The sequence below is a fragment of the Ornithodoros turicata genome, chromosome 4 (assembly GCF_037126465.1).
Source record: "Ornithodoros turicata isolate Travis chromosome 4, ASM3712646v1, whole genome shotgun sequence".
Lineage (NCBI taxonomy): Eukaryota > Metazoa > Arthropoda > Arachnida > Ixodida > Argasidae > Ornithodoros > Ornithodoros turicata.
In genome coordinates, this window is record NC_088204.1 from 4709901 (window position 1) to 4725419 (window position 15519).

Consider the following 15519-nt stretch of genomic DNA (forward strand, 5'->3'; position numbering starts at 1 on the left):
ACGGACTAAAAGTTAAAAAAAAAAAAAAAAAGCAATCGAAAATATCCATAAAACGTGCCCCTGTCCAAATGCGCACCTCCGGAAACCGACTATAGTTTTCAGTTAAAAGAATGCTTGATGGGGATGAAATAAAACTTAGTGATAATAATTCGTGTCTTTACGCCGCGAGACAGCCATGATCATGATCGATGCCACAGTGGTCAGCCCGTGGACTAATTTTGCCCGCTTGAGGGTTCTTATACGTCCGCCGAAAGCTCAGCACGGGCCACACTGCGTATTTAACTTCCCTTGTTACCAAGTTGCTGGGGTCCTCGGCCGGAAGAAATACAATTTAATCTCTCCGGTTGCGGATCACACTAGTGTATACAAGCAGAAATGTTACATTAAATGGGCGTTCCATCGTATTACTCAAAGACGATCAGAAACGCTTCGGCTGATCAATGGAGCGTTGATTGATTGTGATCGATGAGAGAGGAACTCTTAGTGCGCTCACTGCTTGCCGCATTATGTCATTTCAGTAATTTTTTTTTTTTTTTTCGCAACAGCTTATCGAAGTATGTGATTGTGATGCCGTGTTATCATCTGAAGCGGTCATGCTGAACCATGTTTTTAGAGAGAGAACCGGTTTCATTTAAGCGTCCCGTAGTAATCACAAAATAATTTTTCTACTTCCATCATTTTATTTTGATCGGCAAAAAGATATGAAACCCGTTTTTTTTTTCGTATTTCTTCTTCTTTCGTTCTCTTCTTCTTTTTCCTTTTTTTTTTTTTTTCGATAGCACCCAAGAATTTCGACATGATTCGGCTGGATTTGAATGACTAGCGATGCCTTATCGCAATGCAGTCTGTAGGGATGGGTGTTTTCTCTTCGATATTGAGATCATGATGATGATAGGAGAAAAAAAAAGAGGTGTGAGGCCCGCTCACTGCGGGGCAAGCTACTCCAGGTCGATACTGAGCTCGGTGGCACCGCAGTATTCTTTCCGATGTACGAGGCTATTTTGACTAACACCTCCATATTTTTGCTTCTAATCTAATCAATGGGGATATCGCTGTAGAGTCGCCGGCGTGTGAGGTACGGCGACTGGAAAGTTGCGGAGGAGAAACATGCGGATGACCGGGAGGTGCTGGCTTCGACGGCAACAACAGATAAATTAATGATGATGAATGGGGTTCGAATTAGGGATGGGACAACCGAATCCTCGAATCCTAGGCAGGGATTCGAGACTCGGGAATCCGAATCCGAATCTCGAATCCGAATCTCGAATCCGAATCTCGAATCCGAATCTCGAATCCGAATTGGGAATCCGAATCGGGAATCCGAATCTCGAATCCGAATCTCGAATCCGAATCGGGAATCGGAATCTCGAATCCGAATTGGGAATCCGAATCGGGAATCCGAATCCCAGTGCCCAAAACGGCGAATCGAATCTTTCGAATCCACCAACCACGTTTATTTGTTTCTTTTTAAAATTGGCGCCTCCGGAGTGCGCCGGAAGCCTGATTGGCCGGCGGGTGCTTTTTTGTTTGTTTACATTGCTCTGGACTGAAAGAGTTCAGGCAGGACCTCTTACATTACAAGTTTAAATTTAACATGGTTTCGCTTTTGATTGTTTCTTAGTTTTACGGAAAGAATTCAGACTCGAGAGTTTATGTATTTCCTGTATAGTCGATATGAACAACGTGTTAAATAAATTACCTTTAAGAAGTATATGGGTATGTTTCTCCCCTGAAAGTGAACTATTATTTAATTTGTTTTTCCATTAAGCAAAGATATCAAATTCTAGTTCAAAACACTTTTCAGTAGAAGTGTTTTTTTTTTCTGGCTTTTCGAACTCTTTTTTTAAAGAAAGGATTCGAATGATTCGAGATTCGTAAGATTGGTGGATTCGCATAACCTTGCTTAGATTCGGATTCGGAAAGTTCTGGATTCGCATAACCTTGCTTGGATTCGGATTCGGAAAGTTCTGGATTCGCATAACCTTGCTTGGATTCGGATTCGGAAAGTTCTGGATTCGCATAACCTTGCTTGGATTCGGATTCGGAAAGTTCTGGATTCGCATAACCTTGCTTGGATTCGGATTCGGAAAGTTCTGGATTCGCATAACCTTGCTTGGATTCGGATTCGGAAAGTTCTGGATTCGCATAACCTTGCTTGGATTCGGATTCGGAAAGTTCTGGATTCGCAGAACCTTGCTTGAATTCGGATTCGGAAAATTCTGGATTCGCAGAGCCTTGCTTGGATTCGGATTCGGATTCGGAAAGTTCTGGATTCGTCCCATCTCTATAGTTCGAATCCTACCACCCGCTGTGCCGTCTGAGAGGTTTTTTCTGTGTTTTCCGGCTCTGTACTTTCCGGACGAATGTTGGCACAACTCCCCCTGAAGTCGACCCTGAACGCGCACTAACCCCCCTCTCCCCACTCCTTCCTGATGTCATCTCTCCATACGTCCACGCCTGTATACGCCGCTAATAGCCACGGTTGCTTCGCGGCGCTAACTACGAATTAAAAAAATAATACAAGCTGCGTCTACTATAAGGCAATCTCTTCAGTCCGATCACTGGTCGACGTACTGTATTAGTGATAAAAAAAAAATAACGAACAGGTGAAAGTAATTACCGCGCCGGAAACGGGTTCATACAATTTCTCCGCACTTTGTGCACATTTTTGCTGCGAACCGTCATCAGAAAAACCAGCTTTGAATTATATACCATCGGCTCGAGGAGCATTGACATCCAATCACGGTTCATATCGCAACATCAGTCTTCATCATAAGGCAAAAAAAATGTATAAAAAAATAAAAAAGGAGGAGCTTGCCCACACGATTACACGTATCTGCCTTCATATCTCGATGCCTTGAAATCGGAGATAGGCAGAGAATCAGATGCAAAGAGAGATTGTCGGCCCACCAAATCTGTTATTTATGCGTGTATGAACTCTCTCTCCCTCTCTCTCTGTTAAACACGCAAAACTGGATATTCTGGGCACATGCATACCTGTTTGGGAGTAGCCGAAAGAAGTTAAGGGTTCTTTGAAGTTCGAAATACTAATTAGGCGGTAACAACAGCAACGCAATTACTAAACGGTTAATTACGCGTCTCACGCGCACTTTATTTATTTTTTTTGTGTCGTGAAAGTGACAATAATTATTATTATTAAATGGTACTCGTGGCTTCGAAAGTGTCGTTAATGGTGTTGTCTTCAGGTGGTGTAAGGTAAGAAAAATGTGGAGATGTGGGCTTCCTCTGATGGCCTTTTGGAAGAAACGCTTCCTTCTTCTGACGGGAAGATCAGAAAATTTGCAATTAACAGGGCAGTCAGCGAAACAGCAATGGGAAGTACTTGATGTACCAAACTCTTAAAAACGAACTTCACCGCATAGCACGCTCCTAGCCAACCATGATCTCGAATTTCGTTTGATATCATGATATCGTTTTCAACAAATCAGGGCAGATAAAGACATCATTCAAGATTATGGTTGGCCAGGAGCGTGCTATGCGGTGAAGTTCATTTTTAAGAGTGCAAGTACTCAAGTAGCATTTTAAGTGCATTTTTGAGTACTTGTACTTTACTTTAAGTACATTTCAAATCGTGTACTTTGTACTGTACTTAAAGTACTTTTTTCTAGTACTTTCCCATCAAGTACTCAAGTACCCAAACTTGGATTAAACAGACAAAAATCACCAAAAATTATTTACGTGCTTTTAAAGAGCACCTTTGAAGAAGAAAAAACAACAACTTCATTCTGGGATGATGAAGGGAGAGTTTCATCCCGAAACATATTGGTACGTTATACCCGAAGGTTAGTACCAGAACACGACACTAGGTGGGTCACTGATCTTGGGTCAGTCAGAGTGTAATACTATTTTGCACAGCTGATTGCCTCCGTACGTGTAACTGCAAATTATGTCATCTGATCCAGTTCATATTCATGGGTAAGCACTTGATTGACCGATTGATTGATTTGTAAAAGAAAAAAAATCGGAGATGTTCAGTCCCAAGCCACTCGGTGCCGGCTCCTCCAGAACGCGTTATATAGGTAAGTAGGAAATTAGTTATAGGAAAATAGGTAGCTTCTAAATGCGTACAGAAGCTAGAACGAGAACTCTTGTTTGGTCATATACCGTTCAAAAATACTAACATTAACCTGGAAACAGCCGTACGCAGAGAGCCAGTTCATCAGATAGCTAGCGTAATCGGATTAGCCGATGAATCGAATTAACCGTGAAAATCAGACACCCACATTTACCGTTCATGGCCAACTCGGTATAAATTATAAAAACCGATCAAATCCGCGACGAAATCGGGAAGAAATCGCATTATATGAGGCGCCGAGATTTAACTGACAACCCGACATCGAATTCTGGCATTTGGATCGCGCGAGTATCGATTAAAAGTGATCGAGATACTTCTCAGGAGATCGCTTTTTCTATCTTGCAAAGAGCCGGAAATCCCACGATGTTACATCAAGGCTGGATTCGAGGGGCAACAAGACAGGCACGGAAATCGAGGCGGGTGGTATTACACGCGGGCCGAGGATCTTTCTTTTAAATGTTGTCTTTGGCAGTCCTTGATATTGACGAAGGGGAAAAACCGAGTGGTCGCCGGGGGCTATATAGAAAGGGGACACACCTCCAATCATGGAAGATGACGTCAGAACGTAATAGCAGATATACATACCGTTCGAGTTATATACGACGGGTTATTACCACAAGTTAATTAGAAATACTACGCAACGAAGGAACTTGGTAGGATGCATCCTGGATTATTCTCAATGGGCTTTTTTGGATTTTTTTTTTATTGAAATACAATACACTCTTAGAAATGAACTTCACCGCACAGCACGCTCCTATAGCCAACCATCATCACGAATGATATCTCTGATTTGTTGAAAACTTTCTTGTGACACTTATGCCGTTCATAATTGTCACAAAAAAAGGCGTACGCCTCCCGTTTTCAACAAATCAGAGCACATAACGATATCATTCGTGATGATGGTTGGCTAGGAGCGTGCTATGCGGTGAAGTTCATTTCGAAGAGTGTACAGCGCCGATAGGCATTGTAGTACATTCTAAAAAAAGAGCTCCACCGCATAGCACGCTCCTAGCCAACCATCATCCTGAATGACAGCGTTCTGTCCCTTGATTTAATGAAAATGAGGGGTGTACGCCATTTTTGTGGCGATTGCGAACTGCATAACGCCACAAAAATGGCGTACGCCCTCCGTTTTCAGCAAATCTAGGAAAAGAACGATGTTACTCGTGATGATGGCTGGCTAGGAGCGTGCTATGTGGGGAAGTTCATTTTTAAGAGTGTAGGGAGGTGGTACATGCACAGCATGTTTTCATAGAAGTATCCAGAAAAAATACATAGAAAAAGTATAATAATGTGCATAAAAGATACCAACAATTTGGGACAAGAACATTACTGAATATTCCATTACAAGTGATGACCGATACCACAGAACGCAATTAAACTATACAAGCGAGACACATCACGGTGCAAGGAATGTACTTTTGAGGATCGGAACTGCACTCTTAAAAATGAACTTCACCGCCTAGCACGCTCTTAGCCAACCATCATCTCAAATGATATCGTTATCTGCCCTGATTTGTTGAAAACGGGAGGCGTACGCCTTTTCTGTGACAATTATGAACAGCATAAGTGTCACAGAAATGGCGTACGCCTCCCGTTTTCAACAAATCAGGGCAGATAACGATATCATTTGAGATGATGGTTGGCTAAGAGCGTGCTATGCGGTGAAGTTCATTTTTAAGAGTGTGGTTGGAGAAAACTCCAGAGGACCGCCCAGAGGATCTACATGAAGGCATAGGTTGAGATCCGCAAGTTGTGCGGTTCGTATTATAGGATTCCAGCCTAATTACTGGAAAATTGGGTCAACGTAGTCCTGTCCGTGCCGGTTGCTTCGTTTTTGCTTTCTTGTGACCGAAGCAGACAGCCAAGCCAGTGAAAGCCAATAGGAAATGTTTGGTGATATGGTGTCAGGCATTTTATGTAAATGGTCTCGTCGACAGCTGCCTCTTTTTTTTTTAATCAATCGATCGGCTGCACTCAGAACCCTAATCGATAGAATTCACTGGAACTGTAACAGCTCTATAGGAAAAGCGCTTTGTATTCTGTCCTGATTGTCCTCTCTAACGTGCCTGGGTTTCGTAGCCCTGTAGTTCAGAATACGCCGTCGTATAAGGCTATGAGATCCCCGTAAGATGGAATTAAATTTTCTGAGCAGAATTTCTGTGGGTGGGCGCTTTGCACTAAATAAATATTTTAACTAATGAAAGGCAATTCATGAGGAGGAACCAGGAGTAGGACGTTCATAAACTAGCCTCTGTTTAATTGCGTCGGCTATACGTAGAACACAACACACAACAGCGCACAACATTGTATGTTACAACCTGTCCCTACACACTGTGTTGTCGTATACGACCAGCCAGTCCCAATCGTGTGTTACCATATGTGATACCGGTTCCCACCGCCTATTACCATCTGTAGCACCAGCACGACTCCCCATGTGTTATGCCAACGGCGTTCCATCAGTGGGATTTTCTTGAAGGCCGTCCTTTTCTTGCCTTCGCCCCTGCGGGGTTCCTTTTTATCGCCTTTTCCTCCGCTAAATTTAACCTGGATGCGAGTGGGGCGGAAGTAAAAATACCTCTATCCTCAATTTAAAGCCCACTTTGCCATTGACGGAATTCCAATTACGAATGCATTTTAATCGACCGCGACCATCTTTTCCTTCTTTTACGTTCCGCGTCATTCTTGCTTGTTTTATATTCCATTCGGGGGTTCTTTCTTCTTTTCGGTACTTACCGGCGTTACTCGGGAATCCGCATTTTTTCGGTGTTTCGACGTGAGTCCAGGTATTTCTGCGGGTTACGTTCAGGATAATCTAAAATAAATGTCTTCTTCGGTGTTTCAGTTTAACGCTCAACGACATTTGGAGGGATACTAATAGGAATTCGGTATTTTTCGGCTTCTTTTCTCGATCCTGAAGTTAAATTCGCTAAATACGTTAAATGAGGTAATTTTCTAGTAACTCTTACCCATTTATGTAAATCACGCCTGAGTTCTTTCGAACGTACCTGTAATACGCACGACTTTTCTTTTTCTGTTTCTTTTGTACGGCTTGTTTATCTCGTCACTTTCCGCGGTTACATTTCCTATATAGTATACACTGAGTTGAAATACGTCATCTCTACCTATTTTTCGTGTTATCTACCGACTACGTAAACATGAATACGACGTTTTCCGGTAAATACCGAAAAGCGGAAGTTTTCAAAGCGGAGTATAGAATGGCTCCGGAAATTCGAATTGAGCCTGTCAGAGACACTGTATTCCGTCCTATAGACAAACAGTACGAAAAGTGGTTCCACGCGTTAGCGGCGGCCCCGTTATTAAATTCTATATCGCCAGAAAGCACGTCCAGGCCGTTAACCCACTTAGCGCACGGTTTATATGCGTATCTGTACTATATCAGACGTTTGTTAGAGACCGGTGAACGGAAGTGAGTTAACAGGACCGGAAGCTGACCTTTCATCGCTCTGTTTCTTCAGGCAAGAAAAAAATGAACGTGGCAGACAGCGAATGCTACCTAAGCAGCGAGTTTGTTGACCTTATCTATATATCAATACGTTCTCACATTGTTAAGCCCTCGTCATACGAATATTGCCCTTACACTCTTAAAAATGAGTTTCACCACATAGCACGCTCCTAGCCCACCATCATTCCGAATGACAACGTTCTCGCCCCTGATTTGTTGAAAACGTGGGGCGGAGCCTATTTCGTGACACTTATGCTGTTCATAAATGTCACACAAAAAAAGGCGTACGCCTCCCGTTTACAGTAAATCAGGGAAGATCACGATATCATTCGAGATTATTGTTGGCTAGGAGCTTGCTATGTGGTGAAACTCATTTTTAAGAGTGTACAGTACTAATAATCGAATCGGATGACCGCGATCATCTGATCGATTCTGGCGATTCGTGAATGCCGAATTATGGTAAATGGATGGGAGAGATACTGAATAAAACTACTCTAATAAAATTAACGTTAATGTTAATTAATTAATGTTAATGGTACACTCTTAAAAATGAACACTCTTAAAAATGAACCTCACCGCATAGCACGCTCCTAGCCAACCATCATGTCGAATGATATCGTTATCTGACCTGATTTGTTGAAAACAGGAGGCGTACGCCTTTTTTGTGACAATTATGAACAGCATAAGTGTCACAAAAAAGGCGTACGCCTCCCGTTTTCAACAAATCGGGGCAGATAACGATATCATTCCAAATGATGGTTGGCTAGGAGCGTGCTGTGCGGTGAAGTTCATTTCTAAGAGTGTATAATTAACGTTGATGGTGCGGCGAATAGGATGACGTAAAATCAAAAAGTAAAATCGCAAGGTCTCATAAAAAAATTAAATATAATTAAAAATGGCATCTTACTAAACAGCGCAAGGGAATAGTCTCCCAGCGAAAGGTTCATAGGTTCACAAAAGCACTGAAACGCGATGAAGACGTTGTCGCTCGTGTTATGAGCACGTAATAAGTATTAGTATCTAATATAAGCAACGCGATAAAGTATGTGCATAAGAGAAAGCTGGCATACAATACAATCATAACGGCAGAAATCATCAAATCAATTCGATTACAATTACTAGGTCAGAATACGCCTGAATGATATCTGTAGAACAAAAGTAACAAAAGTGACTTTATACTCATGTAAACAAACCGCTGCTAAAATTACTTCAAAAAGAAGAGAAGATCGCCTTCTACGCGTACACTCTTAGAAATGAACTTCATCGCATAGCACACTCGTAGCCAAACATCATCTCGAATGATATCGTTATCTGCCCTGATTTGTTGAAAACGGGAGGTGTACGCCTTTTTTGTGACAATTATGAACAGCATAAGTGTCACAAAAATGGCGTACGCCTCCAGGTTTCAACAAATCAGGGAAGATAACGATATCATTCGAGATTATGGTTGGCTAGGAGCGTGCTATGCAGTGAAGTTCATTTTTAAGAGTGTAGGACGAATGCTAACCTCCCTGTGCCGCGTTCCTTCCTGCTGTCCTCTCGCCATCTGCACGCCCCTCATAGCCTCAGTTGCTTCGCGGCGCTCACACGGAATTTATAAAAAAAAAAGGAAAGCGCTATAGTTCAAGGACAATGAGAGATGCCTCACTTTTTGAATACTTACTTGCACACCGCCATTGTGTATTCTAAGCCGCGTAAACGATTCCGCGCATTGTCCAAACAGTACACAGAAGTCTCTCGCGCACGCGGGGTCACGTGGTGCGACGCCTAAATTTGGTTTGTTTGTTTGTTTGTCACGGGATATTTATTTTTTTTTGTGTGTGTGTGGCGGAAGCAAAAGAAGAATGTTAGTGGGGGGGTTCCGTTTGTGACACCTGCGTCTAAATTTGAAGGAGCGGAATTCTTCGCGCGCTGCGTCATTCCCTTCGTTAGTCAGAGACATGTGCTCAGACCCGAGAGTCATCGTAAACACGCAGCGCCAAAACTCCGGCTTACGCGCCGGGAAGGCAACAAGCGTGGTTGTCATTCCATTAGCGGCTCGGGAAGGTACTACGTCGCCTCCGAGTCTATCCTGTTGCCAAGTTGAGGTGTTAGCTTCATCCGCGTAGTTTTCGTTCGCTAATGGGCTCGCGTTAATGCGAATTGTTTTTGTCGCCTTACCGCATATTGAAGACAAAGCTCCCGAAGTGGAACCTACACTCTTAAAAATGAACTTCACCGCATAGCACGCTCCTAGCCAACCATTATCTCGAATGATATCGTCATCGGCCCTGATTTGTTGAAAACGGGAGGCGTACGCCTTTTTTGTGACAATTATGAACAGAATAAGTGTCACAAAAAAGCCCGTTTTTTAACAAATCAGGGCAGATAACGGTATCATTCGATATGATGGTTGGTTAGGAGCGTGCTATGCAGTGAAGTTCATTTCTAAGAGTGCAGTACAACACACAGTTGGCATGGCAACATACGCGTTAATACATCCGACCTCATATTGGTGCAGATCATGATCAATTAAATATCAGGGACTAGCGCTAATTTTTTTCTAAATAAACGGTACGAAGTAGTCGAATTAACGATGCTATATAAAACAATGTTTGCGGTTTGCCAGGTTGAACGAGCATCGCATTAACGTTAGTAAAACCGCACGATTGACAGACCCGTTAATACGATTTAAAAAAAAAAGCCCAAACAACCATCAGACAAATCACGTGAACCCGACGTGTCAGAAAACACACACTCGCGCAAGTCCAGACATGTACGAGACAAGACATATCTCCACGACGCTAAACCTAAACGTCCCCGAACAACCAAAGTGTCGGCCCCCTCAACTAACCTGTCCTACGCGTGCCCTGCGTCTCTTTTATCCATAAACGCGGTCTCTCCTCCCGGACGGAATGACAGGCATTCCTGCACTGCTTATCAGATGGCTCACTCCGAAAGAAAAACCAATAAAAAATAAATAAAAATAAAAAAAGCCGCGCCCAGAGCCAAACGGACTGACCTGCTGAGGAGGCCATGCTTTTACAGATGGCCGACATTACATAAATCATCACAGCCGACTAAGTGCAGGGTCTCAGTGGTATGTGGCTATCGCGTCCCCCTATCTTCAACTCCCGTCTCTCTCTCCTCTTTTTTTTTCTTTTTTTTAAAGAAAGCTCAGCTGTTTGGGGATTTTCCTGTGTTTTTGTCACGTCCAAAGAAGGTGGGGGGGGGGGAGGTGAATAGACCTCGACGGGAGCTTAAGGTTGGACGCGTGGTTTTTTTTTTTTTCTATTGTGAAGGAACGGGGTTTCCTGTGTGTGTCTGTGTGTCGATCATTGCTGGGTTAACGGGTGTTAGCTATACGCTAGAGTGGGTTTTGTAGGGTCCGGTTCTTCCAGGTTCGCTTCAAGGCGCTTCCATAGAAGACGTAAGTCAGTGTGAAACAAGTATATCCAGCTTCTCGTGACAGTATAGCCAGTGCGGAGGAAGAAAAACCTCGTAGGTAGACGGATAAAATCGAAACTAGAAGAAAAACCTCGTATAGGTAAACGGATAAAATCAAAACTAGGAGTAACAGGACCTAAGATGCGAATCAACGAAATCACACTGAGCAAAGAAGGTGCGTTACCGAAGTTATGTTGATTTGTTCTGCAAGGACGTATCACAGTCCCGCTCGAACCATCCACAGCCAACCGAGAGCTTTAGTTAGATATAGGAAGGTGTTTAAGATTACGGTGGTTTCGAAACCATCAGAAGCCTGCTGCCTGATTCCCTTGACATCACGTCGCTGATCTCTTGGCTGACAGCTTCCTTTATCGTTTTCGTAGAGTGCTCCCTATCTATACCCTAATTTCAGAGCAGCGTACCGGGAAACGTACCGGAGATGCGAAACCGAAACTTTTTTTGCTTCGCGACGCTTCGCGATAAAAAGAAAAGAGCAATCAACGAAACAAGTGGGACGAGGTTTAGTTTCAACGACCGTCATTCCTTAATCGAAATCGCAGCGATTTTCCCGCGTTCTTTCCATTTCGTATGCGCCCACGCCTGCAAGAGAAAAGAAAAAAAGAAAGAAACCCGAAATGGGCTAACAAAAAATGCGAAGCGACTGGCAGCCGAGCAAACGTGACGCGAAATATTGATTGCCTCCATAACAGGTGCTGTTGAACGACAAGAGGGTGTTGACTCCCAAACACCGTCGTGTATCGACTTCGCTGTTGTTTAATCTCATCGGAGGAACAGCTAAATAAATCCGTGTGCGACAAAATGCAAAGTATGTGTGCGTCAAAGTGAAAGAAACGCTACGGAGGTTAGTTATCCCTGTAATCATTGACACGTTCTTGTTTCTTGTTCACTCGTTTGTAGACTCGTTGAAGAAAGAGCAACGCATAATAGTCGTACTATAAAGAGTATACATCGGGAAAGCAAGTAAATATGTCGCGATTAAACATCATGTCACACTGCGGGCTCTTCTTCTTAGCATGAAGTACGGGAGCATTAAGCGAGACAGAAAAAAAAATCCAGGCCAAGCCAACAGGTCTCCTCGGTACCAAGATATACGTGGCTCCAATTGGAACGCGCAATCAACCATTACTCGGCCTTATCGTGCCACTATCTACACACAACATCTACGCAACACAGACGTCCACAAACACATCGCGTCAGCACCCACAACGTCACGTCTAAAGCACCCATTTTGCCTGGTGCGACAAATACCGAAACCGAAAGTAAAACTCACCACTGTTCGTGAAGCTATAGAAACGATGCACGGATCCGTCTTCCCCAGCATCTTCATCGTCTTCCTCCCGTGACGCTTCCACACTTCTCCTGTAGACCCTCAGCATCCGGTCCATGTGCTCCGCGGACACGTTGGCCCGCGACACGTCTGGAATGTGCATGAGGCCTAGGTCCGCTAAGATGCGCTGCTTGATCACTTCCACCACTTCGCCGTCCAGGACTTCCGAATCGAGGTCGTCCTGACTGGCGAGTAGAGGTCCCGCGCCCGCCGTCCCCACAAGCACCGCTGCACAAAGCAGAAAGAAACTGAGCATCGGCAAGACCCTAACCGTACGGCCTCTTAGCCGTCACCACGTCGGCGATGTCCATAAGCCACACTGTCCTGGCGCAAGCACTGACGCTCAGCATAAAGAACTCTTCAGCGCTTGGAAACTGACTTCCATCGGTTCACACGGGTGTCGTATCCACAGCACGATGTGTCTTCAGTGTCTGACCATGTGGTGGCGACCAGACGAAAATCGACTGTCAAGGCCGACACACCAGCCGTCGGAACCCGCACAGACTTGTCGAACTGCGTACGTGAAAAGTTGACTGACCCTCCTCCAAGAATCCTCCGATTTTTTTTTTTTCAATTCCTTCGCAAAACGCGCACAGAAACTAGAAAAACAATACCAAACTTTGATGCTAGCCGACTCTGTAGTTAAATAATGGTAGGACTAGGGGGTCCGAAGAAAAATTCCGCACGCACAACACAAAAACAAACGGTCAATCTTCGCAGCGCGTTAGGGAAGCTTCCGGATGACGTCGAGGCAAATCCTTGACCAAACGGCGGTTGCAGCGAGTTGAAGAACCTGTTGACAAGGGACCAGCACAGCGGACAACCGTACGGACCACATTAGAGCCAAGCGCTGACGGTCGCTCGGCTCCCCTGTGGACAGCCCCGCACTGACAACGTTGGGAAAACACACAACTTATCTAGCTGCAGTCACCACGTGTTCTGTTGGACTTCTGGTATCGTCCAACCGCTCCCCTCACTTAGGGGGGGACTTTTGCGGAACCTGATTGGTCCTCTACTTACGGCGACGCAAGCAACCTCTTTCCAGTCCAACTGGAGAAGGAGGGAAAAACCTAGGTACGGGGAGAGGAGGTTGTTGTGTGTCGTCCGCGCTCGGGGGTTGGTTGGGGCTTTTCTTGACGAGCCGCTGGCCCACCTTTTGACGTGGGCCCGTCACTGTTTTTTGCCATTTCCGAGTTTGCTTTCGGTGGCTTATTTGGAAAGATCGAACAGTTTGATCGCCGTTCACCTCGGCGATGGGAGCTTCGTGAATGTGGGTCTGTGCTACTTGGATGAAAGCTGCTTGCCTCCTATATTTCTCTGCTCCACTTGATTTGTCGTAGAGATGGTAGTGATTTTTGTTGCGGTGTGAAATGGGGGAGGGGGATTTGTAATTGCTCGGGTAATTGCTCAATTGTGTGTGTGTGTGTGTGCATTTCCTTTACCCGTACGGGCAAAGGGCACGTTCATTCAACTGTTCTCTCGAGGAAGCTGTCTGTCCTTTTTTTATTGTTTTTACCTACGTAGACTTTGAGAACGGGGTGAAATTAATTACGTCGCAGGAAATGCTTTGTCTTTTATCGTCTACTTTGCGCTTATATTTTGCCGGACAACTTGTGTTATCGGTTAAATAAAGAGATGAGACTGTTGAGAGTTGAGACTGTTTTCTTCAACGCCAACATAGTTAAAGTGAGGAGCACAGAAAAGACCAAATTACATGTTTTCACGACGGGTTTAAAGTGGGCTTCACCTCTAAGCAGCTGTGTATTGCAGAGCTGCCGACTTTACTGGTTCAAGTACTCGCTCCTTCCTCATGATATATATATATATATTTATCAACGATCAAGTGAAGTGTCGACTTGAAGACAAGACACTCATCAACGCCACTCTTAAACTTTGTTTTAACTTAAAGTTTCGAAATCGCTCAATCAATATAATATTACTCTTGCGGATGCACAGGCCACTGTGCACACTGTCAAGTTTTTTGCACTAAGTTTTTGCTCTCCGTCTTAAAATGGTTCACCAAAATTTCGTTTACGAACTGTACTGTTAACTATAACATTAATAAAAAAAAAATACTCCGAGTGAACGACCTGTGGAATTGCGCAGTATTGCATATTTACATCAGGTATTAAAAACTACCAAATGCGTCTTAAACAAATAGAAGTTACAACTGATCGACAAAGCAGGGGCGAGTTGCATCATTTATAGGCGAAAACTTCATGTTTTCACAGAGGAGAGAGGGAAAAACCAAAAGAGCCCTCAATGAGCAAGTTCCCCCGTGTATATACCGTGCAAGCTTCGCGTAAATATGTGTATTACTGTGCTAGGAGCAATGAAGCGACACCACATCTCATAAAATCGTGCGCTCAACAATCATGTGAAGAATGTGGTCGTATGTGATAGAGAGATAACAGTGAGACACTACAGCCGACAACTTTGACTCGCAAGGCGAAGACGTTCAAGACGTTCAGTGCTGCCACTTTTTTAGTTGAGTTGCAGACGATAACCGTGTTGGACCCTTCTGCAACCAATTTTTTGTGTTTCGTCTCCATATTTTTTATTATTTTGACGCCGTAAAATTCAATATTACTTTTTTTTTAAGAGGCATACTTTGTGCAACACCCCGAGCAGGCTGCGAGAGGCTTTCGACTTGGAACTATAGGTTAAGATTTATTTTGCAGACGAACTTTTGTTTCGCGGACGACACTACGGATGCATAGTATCCGTACTGCTTCAGTGTATTACGTACCGTATGATCGTGTGTTAAGTCTCATTATTTTCAATAAGTCTCATTTTTAAATTTTCAGGTCAACAGTTTCAATTTTCAAGTCAAAGTCTCATTTTTAAAATTTTGTTTTGCTGCTAGAGGATCACAGTGTGAGCCGGTGCAAAGCACCAACTCGACTGTTTGGAATATTGTCATCTTCCGGTTTCTTACCTTTTACATAATTGGTTTTTGTCTGTAGTGGATGCAGAGTTTCAAGCAAAGTTATTTCTTGCGGCGTTGTGGTCTCGCACACGGTTCATTGGGATATGATTCGTCTGGTCGAGCTCTCGCATTTAGCAGACGACAGCGCGTGGAACAGCAAAGCAGATGTCTTCTGCTTGCATTTCACTACAGGAAGGACTCTCTTCCTATCTCTCACCTCGGAATAAAGACGAAAGGAGCCAATTTTGTCGTTT

At 43.9% G+C, this 15519-nt stretch overlaps 1 protein-coding gene across 1 annotated transcript in view; it reads right to left on the bottom strand.

The window, feature by feature from the left end:
- LOC135390783 (bone morphogenetic protein 2-like) overlaps positions 1 to 13261 on the bottom strand; it is a 38969-nt gene extending 25708 nt beyond the window's left edge. The window contains exon 1 of the mRNA XM_064620684.1: positions 12280 to 13261. Within this exon, the coding sequence (XP_064476754.1) occupies positions 12280 to 12592 (313 nt within the window). The 5' untranslated portion in view covers positions 12593 to 13261. The remainder of the gene's footprint in view (positions 1 to 12279) is intronic.
- Between the last annotated feature and the right edge of the window lie 2258 nt (positions 13262 to 15519).